General features: G+C 41.3%; 1 protein-coding gene across 4 annotated transcripts in view; it reads left to right on the top strand.

Moving 5' to 3' along the window:
- BTK (Bruton tyrosine kinase) overlaps positions 1-13,743 on the top strand; it is a 42,381-nt gene that overhangs the window by 7,892 nt on the left and 20,746 nt on the right. For 3 of the 4 annotated variants that reach the window (XM_077989186.1, XM_015127815.3, XM_028842018.2), the window contains exons 2-5: positions 7,617-7,787; positions 8,315-8,413; positions 11,936-12,004; positions 13,554-13,635. In XM_077989186.1, the coding sequence (XP_077845312.1) occupies positions 7,647-7,787; positions 8,315-8,413; positions 11,936-12,004; positions 13,554-13,635 (391 nt within the window). In that variant the 5' untranslated portion in view covers positions 7,617-7,646. Of the gene's footprint in view, positions 1-4,575; positions 4,590-7,616; positions 7,788-8,314; positions 8,414-11,935; positions 12,005-13,553; positions 13,636-13,743 lie in introns of all 4 variants that reach the window. The other variant, XM_077989185.1, reaches the window with a different exon arrangement.

The raw sequence follows: 13,743 nt of genomic DNA, 5'->3' as shown, positions 1-13,743 counted from the left end.
CAGACACCCCAGCAGTCACCTTCAGAGCAGAGGGAAAATATTGAAAGTATTACCACCGATCTGATCTGGCACTGACTGTAAACTTGCAGATTGGCTCTCCGGCTCTCCTTCCATCATCAGTTGGCCAGAATATATTGTCGCTAGTGCAAGACAAAAAGAGATGATGAATCACAGAGACCTAGAAGTTTCCAAAACCACAGAAGAAAAATGTAAAATGCTAAAAACATAAGGCCAGGCGCGGTGGCTCAAGACTGTAATCCCAGCATTTTGGGAGGCCGCAGCAGGCGTCATGGTGTGCGGCTGTAATCCCAGCTACTCAGGAGGTTGAGGCACGAGAATTGCTTGAAACTGGGAGGTAGAGATTGCAGTGAGCCAAGATTGCACTACTGTACTGAAGCCTGGATGACAGAGTGAGACTCTGTCTCGAAAATAAATAAATAAATAAATAAATAAATAAATAAATAAATAAATAAAACATGAACTGCTATGGAAGAACCAGAGAGCCCTACGGCCTCCTGTAAATGACTATAGCAGGAGAGTTTCCCTGGTCAGCATGCAGCCAGAAAATTGAGTTTGGCTTGATGCCTTCATCACAAATTTGGTCCCCTGTAGCCCTGACTATGAAGCTTATCATAAAATAATTAGGTTTCACTGGGGCCCGAACAAAAGCATCTTGGGAATTTAACAAGATTGATTAGGTTGCTTTGTTGCTGTGGTTATGATTTTTTTTCTTTTTTTTTTTTTTTGAGATGGAGTCTCACTCTGTCACCCAGGCTGGAGTGCAGTGTCACAATTTCGGCTCACTGCAACCTCCACCTCCTGGGTTCAAGCGATTCTCCTGCCTGAGCCTCCTGAGAAGCTGGAATTACAGGCGCGCACCACCACGCCTGGCTAATTTTTGTATTTTTAGCAGAGACGGAGTTTCACCATGTTGGTCAGGCTGGCCTCGAACTCCTGACCTCGTGGATCCACCTGCTTTGGCCTCCCAAAGTGCTGGGATTACAGGTGTGACCCACCGCGACTGGCCAGTTATGATATTTAAAGAAGACTTCTCTTCTGGTCCCAAGGCCAAGGAATTCTCAATTGAAATCTCAGTTAGAACCTGAAGGATGCTTCTTGGGACTGGGAAGAGATTTTCTGTAGGCCAAATTTAGGCTCCCACTAGAGATAGTTGATAATTCTACCACATTTCATAGTGAAGCATCGGGAAGACAGGACTGAAAAGGCAAGAAGGAATGATGCAAAGTGCATAGTCCAACAGATAAGCTGGACCTGGGTTTGCCACTTTGTCTAAGTAACTGAGAATTCATTCTGAGATTAAAAAATCACAATAATGTTCACAGCAGCATGGTTTATCATTGAAAACAAACAACCTAAAGTCCATCAACAGGAGAATGAATAAATTGGAAGGTATTAATCATATAGAATATTTTATGCATATAAAAATGAATTAAAACATATGAAGTAGAACTACCCAGATAAATAAATAAAACCTAACATATTATATTGAGGGGAAAAAAGCAAGTTGCTGAAGAATGTGTACCATATATATATATAAATTTTATTTTATTTTATTTTTTTATTTTTTTATTTATTTATTTTTTTTGCGACAGAGTTTCACTCTTGTTGCCCAGGTTGGAGTGCAATGGCGTGATCTGGACTCACTGCAACCTCCACCTGCCGGGTTCAAGCGATTCTCCCGCCTCAGCCTCCTGATTAGCTGGGAGAGTAGCGTTGGCCCAGCTAGTTTTTGTATTTTTAGTAGAGACAGGATTTCACCATGTTGGTCAGGCTGGCTGCTCTCGAACTCCTGACCTTGCCGTCCACCCACCTCAGCCTCCCAAAGTGTTGGGATTACAGGTGTGAGCTACCGCACCTGGCCATATGTAAATTTTATTTTATTTTATTTTATTTTATTTTATTTTATTTTATTTTATTTTATTTTATTTTTTTTGAGACAGAGTCTCGCTCTGTCGCCCAGGCTGGAGTGCAGTGGTGCGATCTCAGCTCACTGCAAGCTCGGCCTCCCGGGTTTACGCCATTCTCCTGCCTCAGCCTCCCGAGTAGCTGGGACTACAGGCGCCCGCCACCTCGCCCGGCTAGTTTTTTGTATTTTTTTTAGTAGAGACGGGGTTTCACCGTGTTAGCCAGGATGGTCTCGATCTCCTGACCTCGTGATCCGCCCGTCTCGGCCTCCCAAAGTGCTGGGATTACAGGCTTGAGCCACCGCGCCCGGCCTGTAAATTTTAAACATGTAAACCAATACTATATATCTTTTACAGATACTTACATCTGTAATAATAATATGAAAACATACTTAGGAATGATAAACACCAAATTCAAGATACTGGTAATCTCTGAGGAGGGAGAAGACTAAGATTTTGGAGTACATAAAGGGGTCTTGATTATATAGATAGTATTTAAGTTCTTAACACCTCAGGCAGTATGGCACAATGTTAGGATTTTGTAGAGCTAAGCGGTGAGTCCATGATTGTAATGTTATAGACTCTGTACTTTCTATTTGAAATATTTCATAATATAAAACAAAGTATATTTGAGGCCACGTGCGGCAGCTCACACCTATAATCCCCGCACTTTGGAAGGCTGAGGCAAGAAGATCACTTGCATCCAGGAGTTTGGGACTAGCCTAGGCAACAAAGTGAGACCCGTGTCTCTAAAAAAAATTTAAACATTAGCTGGGTGTGGTAGTGCACACCTGTAGTCCTAGCTACTTGAGAGGCTGAGGTAGGACAATCGCTTGAGCCTGGGAGGTGGAGGCTGCAGTGAGTGGTGATCCTGCCACTGCACTCCATCCTGGGCGATAGAGTGAGACCCTGTCTCAAAAAAATAGAAGGTATATTTGATCAAAGTTTTATACTCACAGTAAGCAATAAGAACCCTAGGGACAGAGAAGGGTGGATGTTCCACCTAAACACTGTGCTTTCATTCCATCAACAATGAAACATCCAGGAAAGGAAACAAGCGACTCTAGAAATTCACTAGTTAGACAGAATCTCCTTGGGCATGATTTAAAGAGAGAAAATGTAAGAAAACCTGGAAAGACTAAGAAGAGTTCTCATGTGGAAAAAAATATAATTGACAGTTAACAGGGACAGATCATCCTTACCAGCCTGGAGGAATACTGCAGAGGAAAGAGCTTAGGATCTTAAATACTCTCTTATCTCCTGTATTTACCACCATTTCCTCTCTTGCTGAACATTCCTAGAAAATGGAGAGGAGTTTGTCCCAACTGCTCTTTGATGATAGCCCCAAGGCAGATAGCATCAACCTCATCAAAGACCAAAAAACAAATAAACAAACAAAAATCCCTCCAGTAGGCAATGAAACACCACAAAAAGAGCAAGGGCTATAGATGATATACCAAGAGCTATAGATGGATGAGGTTGGACAAGTCACATAACCTCTGTGAGTGTCAGTTTCCTCATCTGTTTGTTGTGAGGAATAAATGAAATAATACCTGTAAAATACCTGACAGGTAGAAGTCACCGAAAGGAACAGAAGTTCCATTCCATCCCCCTAAGGAAAGACAGGGAATGGCCAGAATCTTCCTAACCAAATGAGTAGTAGTTTCAAGGAGAGATCAAGAGAAAACACTACTTCTTGGATATTTTGGCTAAGTAGTTATTTGAAGTACAGTTGACTGGTTATTTTAAGTCATATCTCATAGACTCTTCCCAATCATAGGCTGGCTGTGTAGTTTTCTGAATTTTGCTCTGGTATTCTTCTTCTTCTTCTTTTTTTTTGAGACTCCAGGCTGGAGTGCAGTGTCACGATCTTGGCTCACTGCAACCTCCGCCTCCTGGGTTCAAGCGATTTTCCTGCCTCAGCCTCCCAAGTTGCTGGGATTACAGGTGCCTGTCACCATGCCCAGCTAATTTTTTGTATTTTTAGTAGAGACGGGATTTCACAATGTTGGCCAGGCTGGTCTCTAACTCCTGACCTCAAGTGATCCGCCAGCCTTGGCCTCCCAAAGTGCTGGGATTACGGGCGTGAGCCACCACACCTGGCCTTATTATTCTTAATAGTACTTTATCTTACGAGCAAAGATAAGAGCCCAAGATGGCTTAGTTTACTGATTCTGCAAGTGCTATTTCTATTAATTCTTTGGCACAGTGCAGTTTGTATGATGGCTGAACTCTTGTTAATAAGCTTCGTCTTTCTGAATTCTGCTGCTCCATAGGGAGCTAGGAGGCTGCAAAAGGTGGCCATGTAAAAATCCTTGCATTTATAGTTTAATAAAGAGAACATTATAACACTGGAACTTTATATTTTAAATGAAGAGCTGTGGGTCTATTATTTCTCCTCCCCCATTTCTTTCTATGAACAACAGTGGTGTGTGTGTGTGTGTGTGTGTGTGTGTGTGTGTGTGTTTGAGACACTCATGTCACTTCCATTTCCACCCTTCACCCCGAGTGGAGCTCAGGGTCGGCCATCATTGTGCATATTTTGTGGTCAAACTGACTCTGTAGGCTACTGAAATTGTTTTTTTAAAAAAATGGGGCCTTTACTGGCCAGGCACGGTGGCTCATACCTGTAATTCCGGCACTTTGGGAGGCCAAGGTGGGCAGGTCACCTGAGGTCAGGAGTTCAAGACCAGCCTGGCCAACATGGGGAAACCCTACCTCTACTAAAAATACAAAAATTAGTCAAGCATGGTGGCACTTGGGAGGCTGAGGCAGGAGAATTGCTTGAACCCAGGAGGTGGAGGTTGCAGTGAGCCAAGATTGCGCCACTGTGCTCCAGACTGGGCAACAAAGCAATACTCCATCTCAAAAAAAAAAAAAAAAAAAAAAGAGGCCTTTAACAATAAGTACCCACAGAAACTTTACCCTCTAACTACTTTTTAACTCATAGCTGTGTGTTACACATCAACCTTCTGGAGACTCAAAGATGGATCCATTTCCTTTCACATAGCTGAGTGATGGATCAAGTGGTGCCTAAGGAAGAGCTACCACATTTTCAGGCTGTGTGAGTCTGGACTAGATCACAAAAAATAGGAGAAAAGCAGTCAAAGAACGTGATACCAAATCATGGCAATTCTGGTAGACCTCTAGCTCAATGATCTAGAGGTGGAGGCCATTTCACCTTTTGCTCAGAGGGGCGATGGCTAGTGAAAGACTTGCTTACTTCCTCATAGTCAGACCAGCACCAAACCCTGCCCCAATACAGATACTTGAGAGAGAGGAAGACTTCCTCTTGTACAAACTGGATTTATTCTAAAACAGAAAAAGAGTAGAGGCAGCTTCCAGAAGGACCTGTCTTATAGGAAGTAAGAGCAGGGGCCAAGAATGAAACAGATGGTGGATCTAAGCAGGGAATGTATCCACTAAGAGCCTGCAACAAAACTAAAGGTAAAATGCTGCCTGCGATCTATTCAACTAAGAGAAGTACACCAGACGTGGTTTGTTGGGATGCTTCTGACCCCCATTTACTGGTCATGGTACTCAATTTGTTTAGGGTTTTATTTTTTATCCTGTAATTTGAGTCTTTGATTGTGAAGAGGTACTTAATTATAATTTGCCACTAGAACGATTGTGGTATGATTACAGGGATCTCAATGAGTTGGTAGTTCCAGAGAATAGAGTAGTATTATTTGGTTACCACTACTCCTGAGTAAATGCATAATTGTAATGTTAAAATGAACCTCTTTGAGGTTAGAGCTAAAACTGAGTGTTGGAAAGGGCTGATTGTAAACTCATCAATTTGTCACTCCAGTGAGAGACCATTTAAACCAGGGAGTCAGGTTGTGTGGCAGAGTGGAGGGAAAGGTTTGCACTCTTGCCCAATGTTTCTCAAAATCTAATTTACAAAATATTGAATCAATCCACCTCCAGAAGATGGTGGCATACACATGGTAGATAAGTGGCAAAGCGATCGTCCAGAACACCCCTGGTGTTCCTTTGACCTATTTTCGTCTCCCCAGCATGAGAATAGAACCTCCTACACCACAGGAAAGAGCAGAATAACAGTGTGGATAGCCCCCAGGCTTTCATAAAATTCACTCCCTTGCTTTCCTAGTGTGAGCAATAATCTGCTTAAAAAGTAGAAAAAAAAAAAAACAACTGCTGACTTTATTCATTCTTCTTGCACGGTGCCACCAAAAGCATAAGGAGTTACTGAAAAAAAAAAAAAAATTCCCACCCCCCACCCCGCCATAGGAAAAATCCCTACCTCTAATAAAACTTGAGTGGAGGTCTGGTGGTTTTTTCATTACTTACTTAGTGTTTTTTTGTTGTTGTTTTTGGTTTTGTTTTTTGAGACGGAGTTATGCTCTTGTTGCCCAGACTGGAGCATAATGGCACAATCTCGGCTCACTGCAACCTCCGCCTCCCGGGTTCAAGCGATTCTCCTGCCTCAGCCTCCCAAGTAGCTGGGATTACAGGCACCCGCCACTACGCCCGGCTAATTTTTGTATTTTTAGTAGAGATGGGGTTTTGCCACATTGGCCAGACTGGTCTGGAACTGCTGACCTCACAGGTGATCCGCCAGCCTCGGCCTCCCAAAGTGCTGGGATTACAGATGTGAGCCACCAAGCCCGGCCTAGTGTTCTATTTTTATGACAGCATTTGTTTTCACTTTATCTTTCCAACGAAAGTTCGGAATTAGTAATAATATAACATTGTGCATAAACTGTAAGTGAATAACTGATATGAAGTGTTGCTTGGTGTGAATAAAAAAGCCAATGGTGACTTTGGGGATTTTATTTGTCTTTCTGTGTTTCAGTTACCTAAATTGAATCCTTCTGGAGTATTGTAGGTTTGGGGAGGCTAAATGAGTTGCGTTTCATAAATGAACAGAGGTGGCATTTATATCAGTAAGACAGTTAGTTGCATCAATTTTGCCTGATGCTCTCTAAAAGAACTAATTTAAGCTAAATGGGGAAAAGGTCAGAAAACAACAACTACCCCCCTCCCACACACACACACACCAAAAAAACATATATATATATATATATATATATGTTTTCAACTTTAGAACAAAGCTTCTATCCTTTGTAGCTCTGTCAGTGGGTGTGGGCAAAGTCAGTTGGGCAGCAGTTAGTGTGTGTCCATAACTGCAGGTGCAGCCTCCATATCCTTATTAGTTCCCTTGGTTACAGACCCCAGTGGGACAATGTTTGAAAAATTACATTCACTGTCTAGGAAATTGGGAACTGAAAGTCCAATATTTGCCTCAGTGGAGTTCTGGCACCTGCATTATCCCTTCTGGGTATATCAAGATCAACAGCTGCACAGATACTTGCTTTTCACAGATTCTACACATATCATATAAAGGTGAATAGTGTAAAGCTACCTCTTCGCCTTACTAAGCACACAGGTGTGTGCCATTTAACATCTAGAGCATTCCATTGCCTTATATAAGAACCCAGTTTATATGAGCTCACAACATCGAACCAATCTCCCTAATTCAGTGTGCATCCATTATACCTAAAACCTGACAGAGCTGGGGGCTGTGGGAGGAGGGTGGTAGGAAGAAATTATTTTGTGAGCTGTGCACATTTTTGTTCCATTTGAAACTAGGTAGCTAGGCTGAGGGGGAACCAAGAGGGATGAGGATTAATGTCCTGGGTCCTCAGGAACTTTCATTATCAACAGCACACAGGTGAGCTCCAGAAAGAAGAAGCTATGGCTGCAGTGATTCTGGAGAGCATCTTTCTGAAGCGATCCCAACAGAAAAAGAAAACATCACCTCTAAACTTCAAGAAGCGCCTGTTTCTCTTGACCGTGCACAAACTCTCCTACTATGAGTATGACTTTGAACGTGGGGTAAGTTTCTCGACTATGAAACCTGAGTTTCAAGATGTCAAGGACTTGGCCTTAGATCTTTCTTGGGGAAGAGGTAAATTTTCATTGGTAGGAGGAGGGGGGTAGAATGGACCTAAGTCCCTTCAAATTCAGCAAAGTATTTCCTAGCCTGTAACTAGCTAAAGCCGGCAAGTCAAAGGTCCTAAGAAGCCAGAAGGAAAATATTACCGTGGAATCTTGGAATTGATGAGCACTCATGAAATGATTATTGAGAATGAAATCGAAGAGTTGGAAATTGCTTCCTTACTTCCTATGAGTAAGGCACATACAGTCATTCACTCTTCCATGGTATTTGCCCTCCATTTGGTAGTCAAAGATTAGATTTATAGATCTGGAAGGATATTTTTTTCTTCCCCCACATGACAGGTGCTGATGTAGCCTGTGCGTGCCACCTCACTACGTTGAATGATTAGATAACAAAATCTAATCATCTGGTTGCTTAATACCTCTTAATCTTTCTCCGTTTTCTTCCTCATTCTATTCCTCAGAGAAGAGGCAGTAAGAAGGGTTCAATAGACGTTGAGAAGATCACTTGCGTTGAAACAGTGGTTCCTGAAAAAAATCCTCCTCCTGAAAGACAGATTCCGGTAAGAAGAGACCAATGTCTGAGACGGGGAACAGCAGATTTGAAGAAATTTGCAACATTTAAATTCTCTGTAAATAGACTGGTGATGCTGTGCAACGTGGAACACAGTCAAATTTCCTTTAAAAAATCTTCACTCTACCACATTGGTTATAAAGAATCTTAGCTTCTTTCTTTCGATTCAGAACATCTCACTAAACCTGGAAAATTTGTTAACACAAACTTTTAAATGATGCTATATCAAGTTTTCGAACTGATCAGAGATCATTGGTTTTATTCCCTCAGTTACCAGGATCAGATTTAGAGGCTTGAGTTAAGTCTGAATGCCAGAATCCTAGGGCTCTGAGTCACATGATATTCTTTAATACCTACTATTCATTCTCCTCTCACTTTCCAGAGCAAGAGGCATAAAACCTACTGACTTTTGAGTTCACTTTTAAAAAATATATATCAATTTCAGTATTTTCTTTTTTTCTTTCTTTTTCTTTTTTTAGACAGAATCTCGCTCTGTTACCCAGGCTGGAGTGCATTGGTGCCATCTTGGCTCACTGCAACCTTCATCTCTTGAGTTCAAGCAATTCTCATGCCTCAGCCTCCCAAGTAGCTGGGAGTACAGGTGTGCAACACCATGCCTGGCTAACTTTTCATATTTTTTTAGTAGAGACGGGGTTTCACTATGTTGGCCAGACTGGTCTCAAACTCCTGGTTTCAAGTGATCCGCCTGCCTCAGCCTCCCAAAGTGCGGAGATTACAGGAGTGAGCCACCCACTGTATCTGACCATTTTTGGTATTTTCTTGATCGCAAGAGAATTGCATATTTATTATAGAAACTCTGGAATATATAAAAAACACAAAAAGATTAAAATGATGCATAATCCTGTTACCCAGTTAAAACAACTATTAACATATTGGTGTACCTAGACTTACTAAACCTGGAAAACAGATGTTTTTCTTCACTAAGAACACATACAGATACACTTATATATGTTATACATTTAAAACATAGACTCATAGTACACATCTTGCTTTGTAACCTACTTTTTCAATGTAACGATACGTGGGAAACTGTTCCTCATGACAATAGATACTCTCTAATAACATGATTTTAATGACTGCATGGTATTCCCTATTATGGATGTATTGTAATTTGTTTAACTAATCTCCCATTATTACACATTCAGTTTGTCTACAAGTGCTTGATAGTATAAACCATGTTGAGAAGAACAATCTTGCATACATCTTTCTGTACTTTTTTTATTCTTTTCCTTATGATAATTTCCTAGAAGTAAAATTTTGTTCTTCTCTTTAAGAAAATCTGTGCACTTTGGTTATTTTTATCTTTTTATTTCATTTTCTAGAAGTGGAATTGAATTTCATACACACCTACAAGCTATGTATGAGAGTACCTGTTTCTGTACATTTTTTCCAACACTTGATATTTTATGTTGTTGTTGTTGTTATTATTATTATTATTATTTGAGACGGATTCTCGCCTGTCGCCCAGCCTGGAGGGCAGTGGTGCAATCTCCGCTCACTGCAACCTCCACCTCCAGTTCAATTGATTCTCTTGTCCCAGCCTCCTGAGTAGCTGGGACTACAGGTACCCACCACCACACCCGGCTAATTTTTGCATTTTTAGTAGAGATGGGGTTTCACCAGGTTGGCCAGGCTGATCTCTAACTCCTGACCTCAAGTGATCCTCCCACCTCGGGCTTCCCAAAGTGCTGGGATTACAAGTGTGAGCCACTGTGCCCGGCACAACACTAGATATTTTAAATATTAGTTAATTTGACAGCCAAGAAAAATAGCATTTCAGGCAGGGCGCGGTGGTTTACGCCTGTAATCCCAGCACTTTGGGAGGCCAAGGCAAGCGGATCATGAGCAGGAGTTTGAGACCAGCCTGACCAACATGGTGAAACTCCGTCTCTACTAAAAATACAAAAATTAGCTGGGCATGGTGGTGCGAGCCTGTAATCCCAGTTACTCGGGAGGCTGAGGCAGGAGAATTCCTTGAACCCGGGAGATGAAGGTTGCAGTGAGCTGAGATCGCACCACTGCACTCTAGGCTGGGCGACAGAGCAAGACTCCATCTCAAAAAAAAAAAAAAAATATATATATATATATAGAGAGAGAGAGAGAGAGAGAGAGAGAAAGAGAGAGAGAGCATTTTGTTGCTAACTTATTTTGCAATTTCTTTTATTCATAAAGTTGGTCTACTGCTCATTTATATTTTATTTGTGAATTGCCCATTAATTTTTGGTCCTTTTTTTTTTTTTTTTTTGAGACGGAGTCTCGCTTTGTCGCCCTGGCCGGATCTCTGCTCACTGCAAGCTCCGCCTCCCGGGTTTACACCATTCTCCTACCTCAGCCTCCCAAGTAGCTGGGACTACAGGCGCCTGCCACCTCGCCCGGCTAGTTTTTTGTATTTTTTAGTAGAGACGGGGTTTCACCGTGTTAGCCAGGATGGTCTCGATCTCCTGACCTCGTGATTCGCCCGTCTCGGCCTCCCAAAGTGCTGGGATTACAGGCTTGAGCCACTGCGCCCGGCCCTTTTGGTCCATTTTTACATTGCGATGTTTACCTCATTTCTAATACTTTTAAAGAGATCTTGATATAAGAATATTAATCCAGGCCGGGCGCGGTGGCTCAAGCCTGTAATCCCAGCACTTTGGGAGGCCGAGACGGGCGGATCACGAGGTCAGGAGATCGAGACCATCTTGGCTAACACAGTGAAACCCCGTCTCTACTAAAAAATACAAAAAAATAGCCGGGCGAGGTGGCGGGCGCCTGTAGTCCCAGCGACTTGGGAGGCGGAGGCAGGAGAATGGCGCAAACCCGGGAGGCGGAGCTTGCAGTGAGCTGAGATCCGGCCACTGCACTCCAGCCTGGGCGACAGCGCGAGACTCCCTCTCAAAAAAAAAAAAAAAAAAAAAAGAATATTAATCCTTTAACTGTAATGTATGCTGAAAATGTTTTTCAGTTTATCCTTTATCTTTCAATTTTGTTTATGATGCTTTTTGCCATATAGGGATTTAAAGTCTATGTCATCAAATTAGTTCAGTTTTTTCTCAATAGTTCTAAGTTTTATCATTATATTAGAAAAAGCTTGCCTCCCACAAAGTTATATAAATAATCGCTTATATTTACTCTCAGTCATTCATGGTTTTATTTTTTATATTAAGCTCTTGAATTCATCTGGAATTTTCTTTGGTGTATGGTGTAACATAGCTACCTAACTCCTCTCCTCCCCACAACATTAGTGGTTAAATATTTGTCCCAACAACAATTTTTTAGAAACCTTCATTTTCCCAATGATTTGAAATACCTGAGTCTCTCTTGACTGGGTATGCGCTGGGTCCTATTGTATATGTGTCCCTATTGACCTATAGAAAGTAATCACTAAGCATCAGCCTTGTCTGTGCAGGAGAAACTTCTGAAGCCACAGCAAAAGGCTTCCAGTACCTAAGGAAATTCAGAAAAGAGTAATGCATCAACCAATAACCATTTTTTTCTTATTTCATTACAGAGAAGAGGTGAAGAGTCCAGTGAAATGGAGCAAATTTCAATCATTGAAAGATTCCCTTATCCCTTCCAGGTGAGTTACTTTCTCTCACCAAGTCTTGAAAGGCCCCTGTAACACAATTAGAAGGGGTGGTGGGGTGCAGGGCAGAGGGAAGGCTACGAGGATCCAGTAAATAGAAGTTGAGGTGGACAAGGATGCTGAACCAAGAAATGAGACCGGCATGGGTTGAGAATGTTTGCTTTTCTATTTACCTAATCTAATATAGTTTCTTTTAGTCTCTATACCTCAAAAAGAATACATAGCAGGACCAATTCTATCATAGTCTGTCTTGTCTATGATAACTGCATTGAGAAAGATGCTCTGCTTGTTGAGTGAGCATTTCACTTCCTTCTGGTTCTGATAATCTGTCTAATGGTGGTCATGTGGGTTGAAGACAGAAAAGGGGAGTAGTATTAGGAAGTTCAGTATGAGGAAGACTTATTAGACTTAGCATAAACCTAAATTCTGTTGTAATCTGGAAGAGCTGAAGTGCCACATATGCATCTGTTTAGGAGAGCAAGAACTACAAATTTGGTCTTCAGTTTGGCTTGCTTACATCCTGAGAACTCTGTAGGCCACATGTCGTGAATATAGCAGCCTGTGCAACAGTGAAAGCCAGAAAAGGAAGTGGAAAGTCTCAGGGGAGGGGGCTTTCTGTCATGGATTTATGAGCACAGCAAGACTAACAAGCAAAAAGAAAAATGTAAAAGGATCTTGTTCATGTCCCTGACTATATCAAAGTTACAAAACCTTTGAAAGAGGGGTATTTCAGATACAGTTTTTACTACCAATGCCTTTCAACAAAATGACATTGTTTGGCTGCACTAGTGAATAATGCTGAATAGCAGATAATTTTAAATTAATTTATATTTGACTTTATAATTTATTATGTGATGTCTATAAACTCTGTGAGGGTTGGAACCACATCTTATATATTTCGTGCATCTTCATAACACCTAGCATGATGCCTGTACATGGTTAAAAAAATACTATTTGACTTGATGATATTGCTTATTATATAACTTGCCCTTTTTGAAGTAGGTTTGTAGTTCCAAATTTGATTTATTTTGGCTAATATTGGTGAGGGGAAGCCACTAGGTAGTGGAGGTGGAGGTAATTAGCCATGAATTAAAATTTTACTCCATATTATCCAAGTGAATAACCTATATGTACTAATCAAGACAATTTATATAGATTATCACTTCAATTCTCTTCTATACAAAGTCAGAATTTAATAATAAGATAAAATACCCTTTGTTGGATAAACAAAAATGTTATCTCCAGCAAGGGCAGACTGAGACATTATAAAATAAGTTTATGCATGAATTGAAACACAAGTCAGGAGGGACCTAAGAGGATGAAAAATTCTAAGAGCTTTCAAATGCCACATCCTTAGATATGAAGAGTTCAGGAATCCTTCAGATAGTTCACATAACCTGAACACCACTGCTGACTGAAGATTCTGCCTTTCTTTGTTTTCTACAATGAATATACAAATTGTCCCCTAAGATTAGTACCTTGAAGGTCGTTCTCCTTTTTTTCTGAATCCTAACCGCGGAAGTCTGTGTTTTCATTGATCCAGGTTGTATATGATGAAGGGCCTCTCTACGTCTTCTCCCCAACTGAAGAACTAAGGAAGCGGTGGATTCACCAGCTCAAAAACGGTGAGAATTATTTGGAAAATAAATGTTTCCAAAGAAAGAAGGAAAGGAAGGAAGAGGACATAGGTGGGAGGAAAAGGAAAGAAGGAAGAGAGAAACGAGAAAGAGAGA

The sequence above is a fragment of the Macaca mulatta genome, chromosome X, assembly GCF_049350105.2.
Source record: "Macaca mulatta isolate MMU2019108-1 chromosome X, T2T-MMU8v2.0, whole genome shotgun sequence".
NCBI lineage: Eukaryota > Metazoa > Chordata > Mammalia > Primates > Cercopithecidae > Macaca > Macaca mulatta.
Note: the sequence above shows the minus strand (reverse complement) of the source record. Positions and strands in the feature narration are given on the sequence as shown.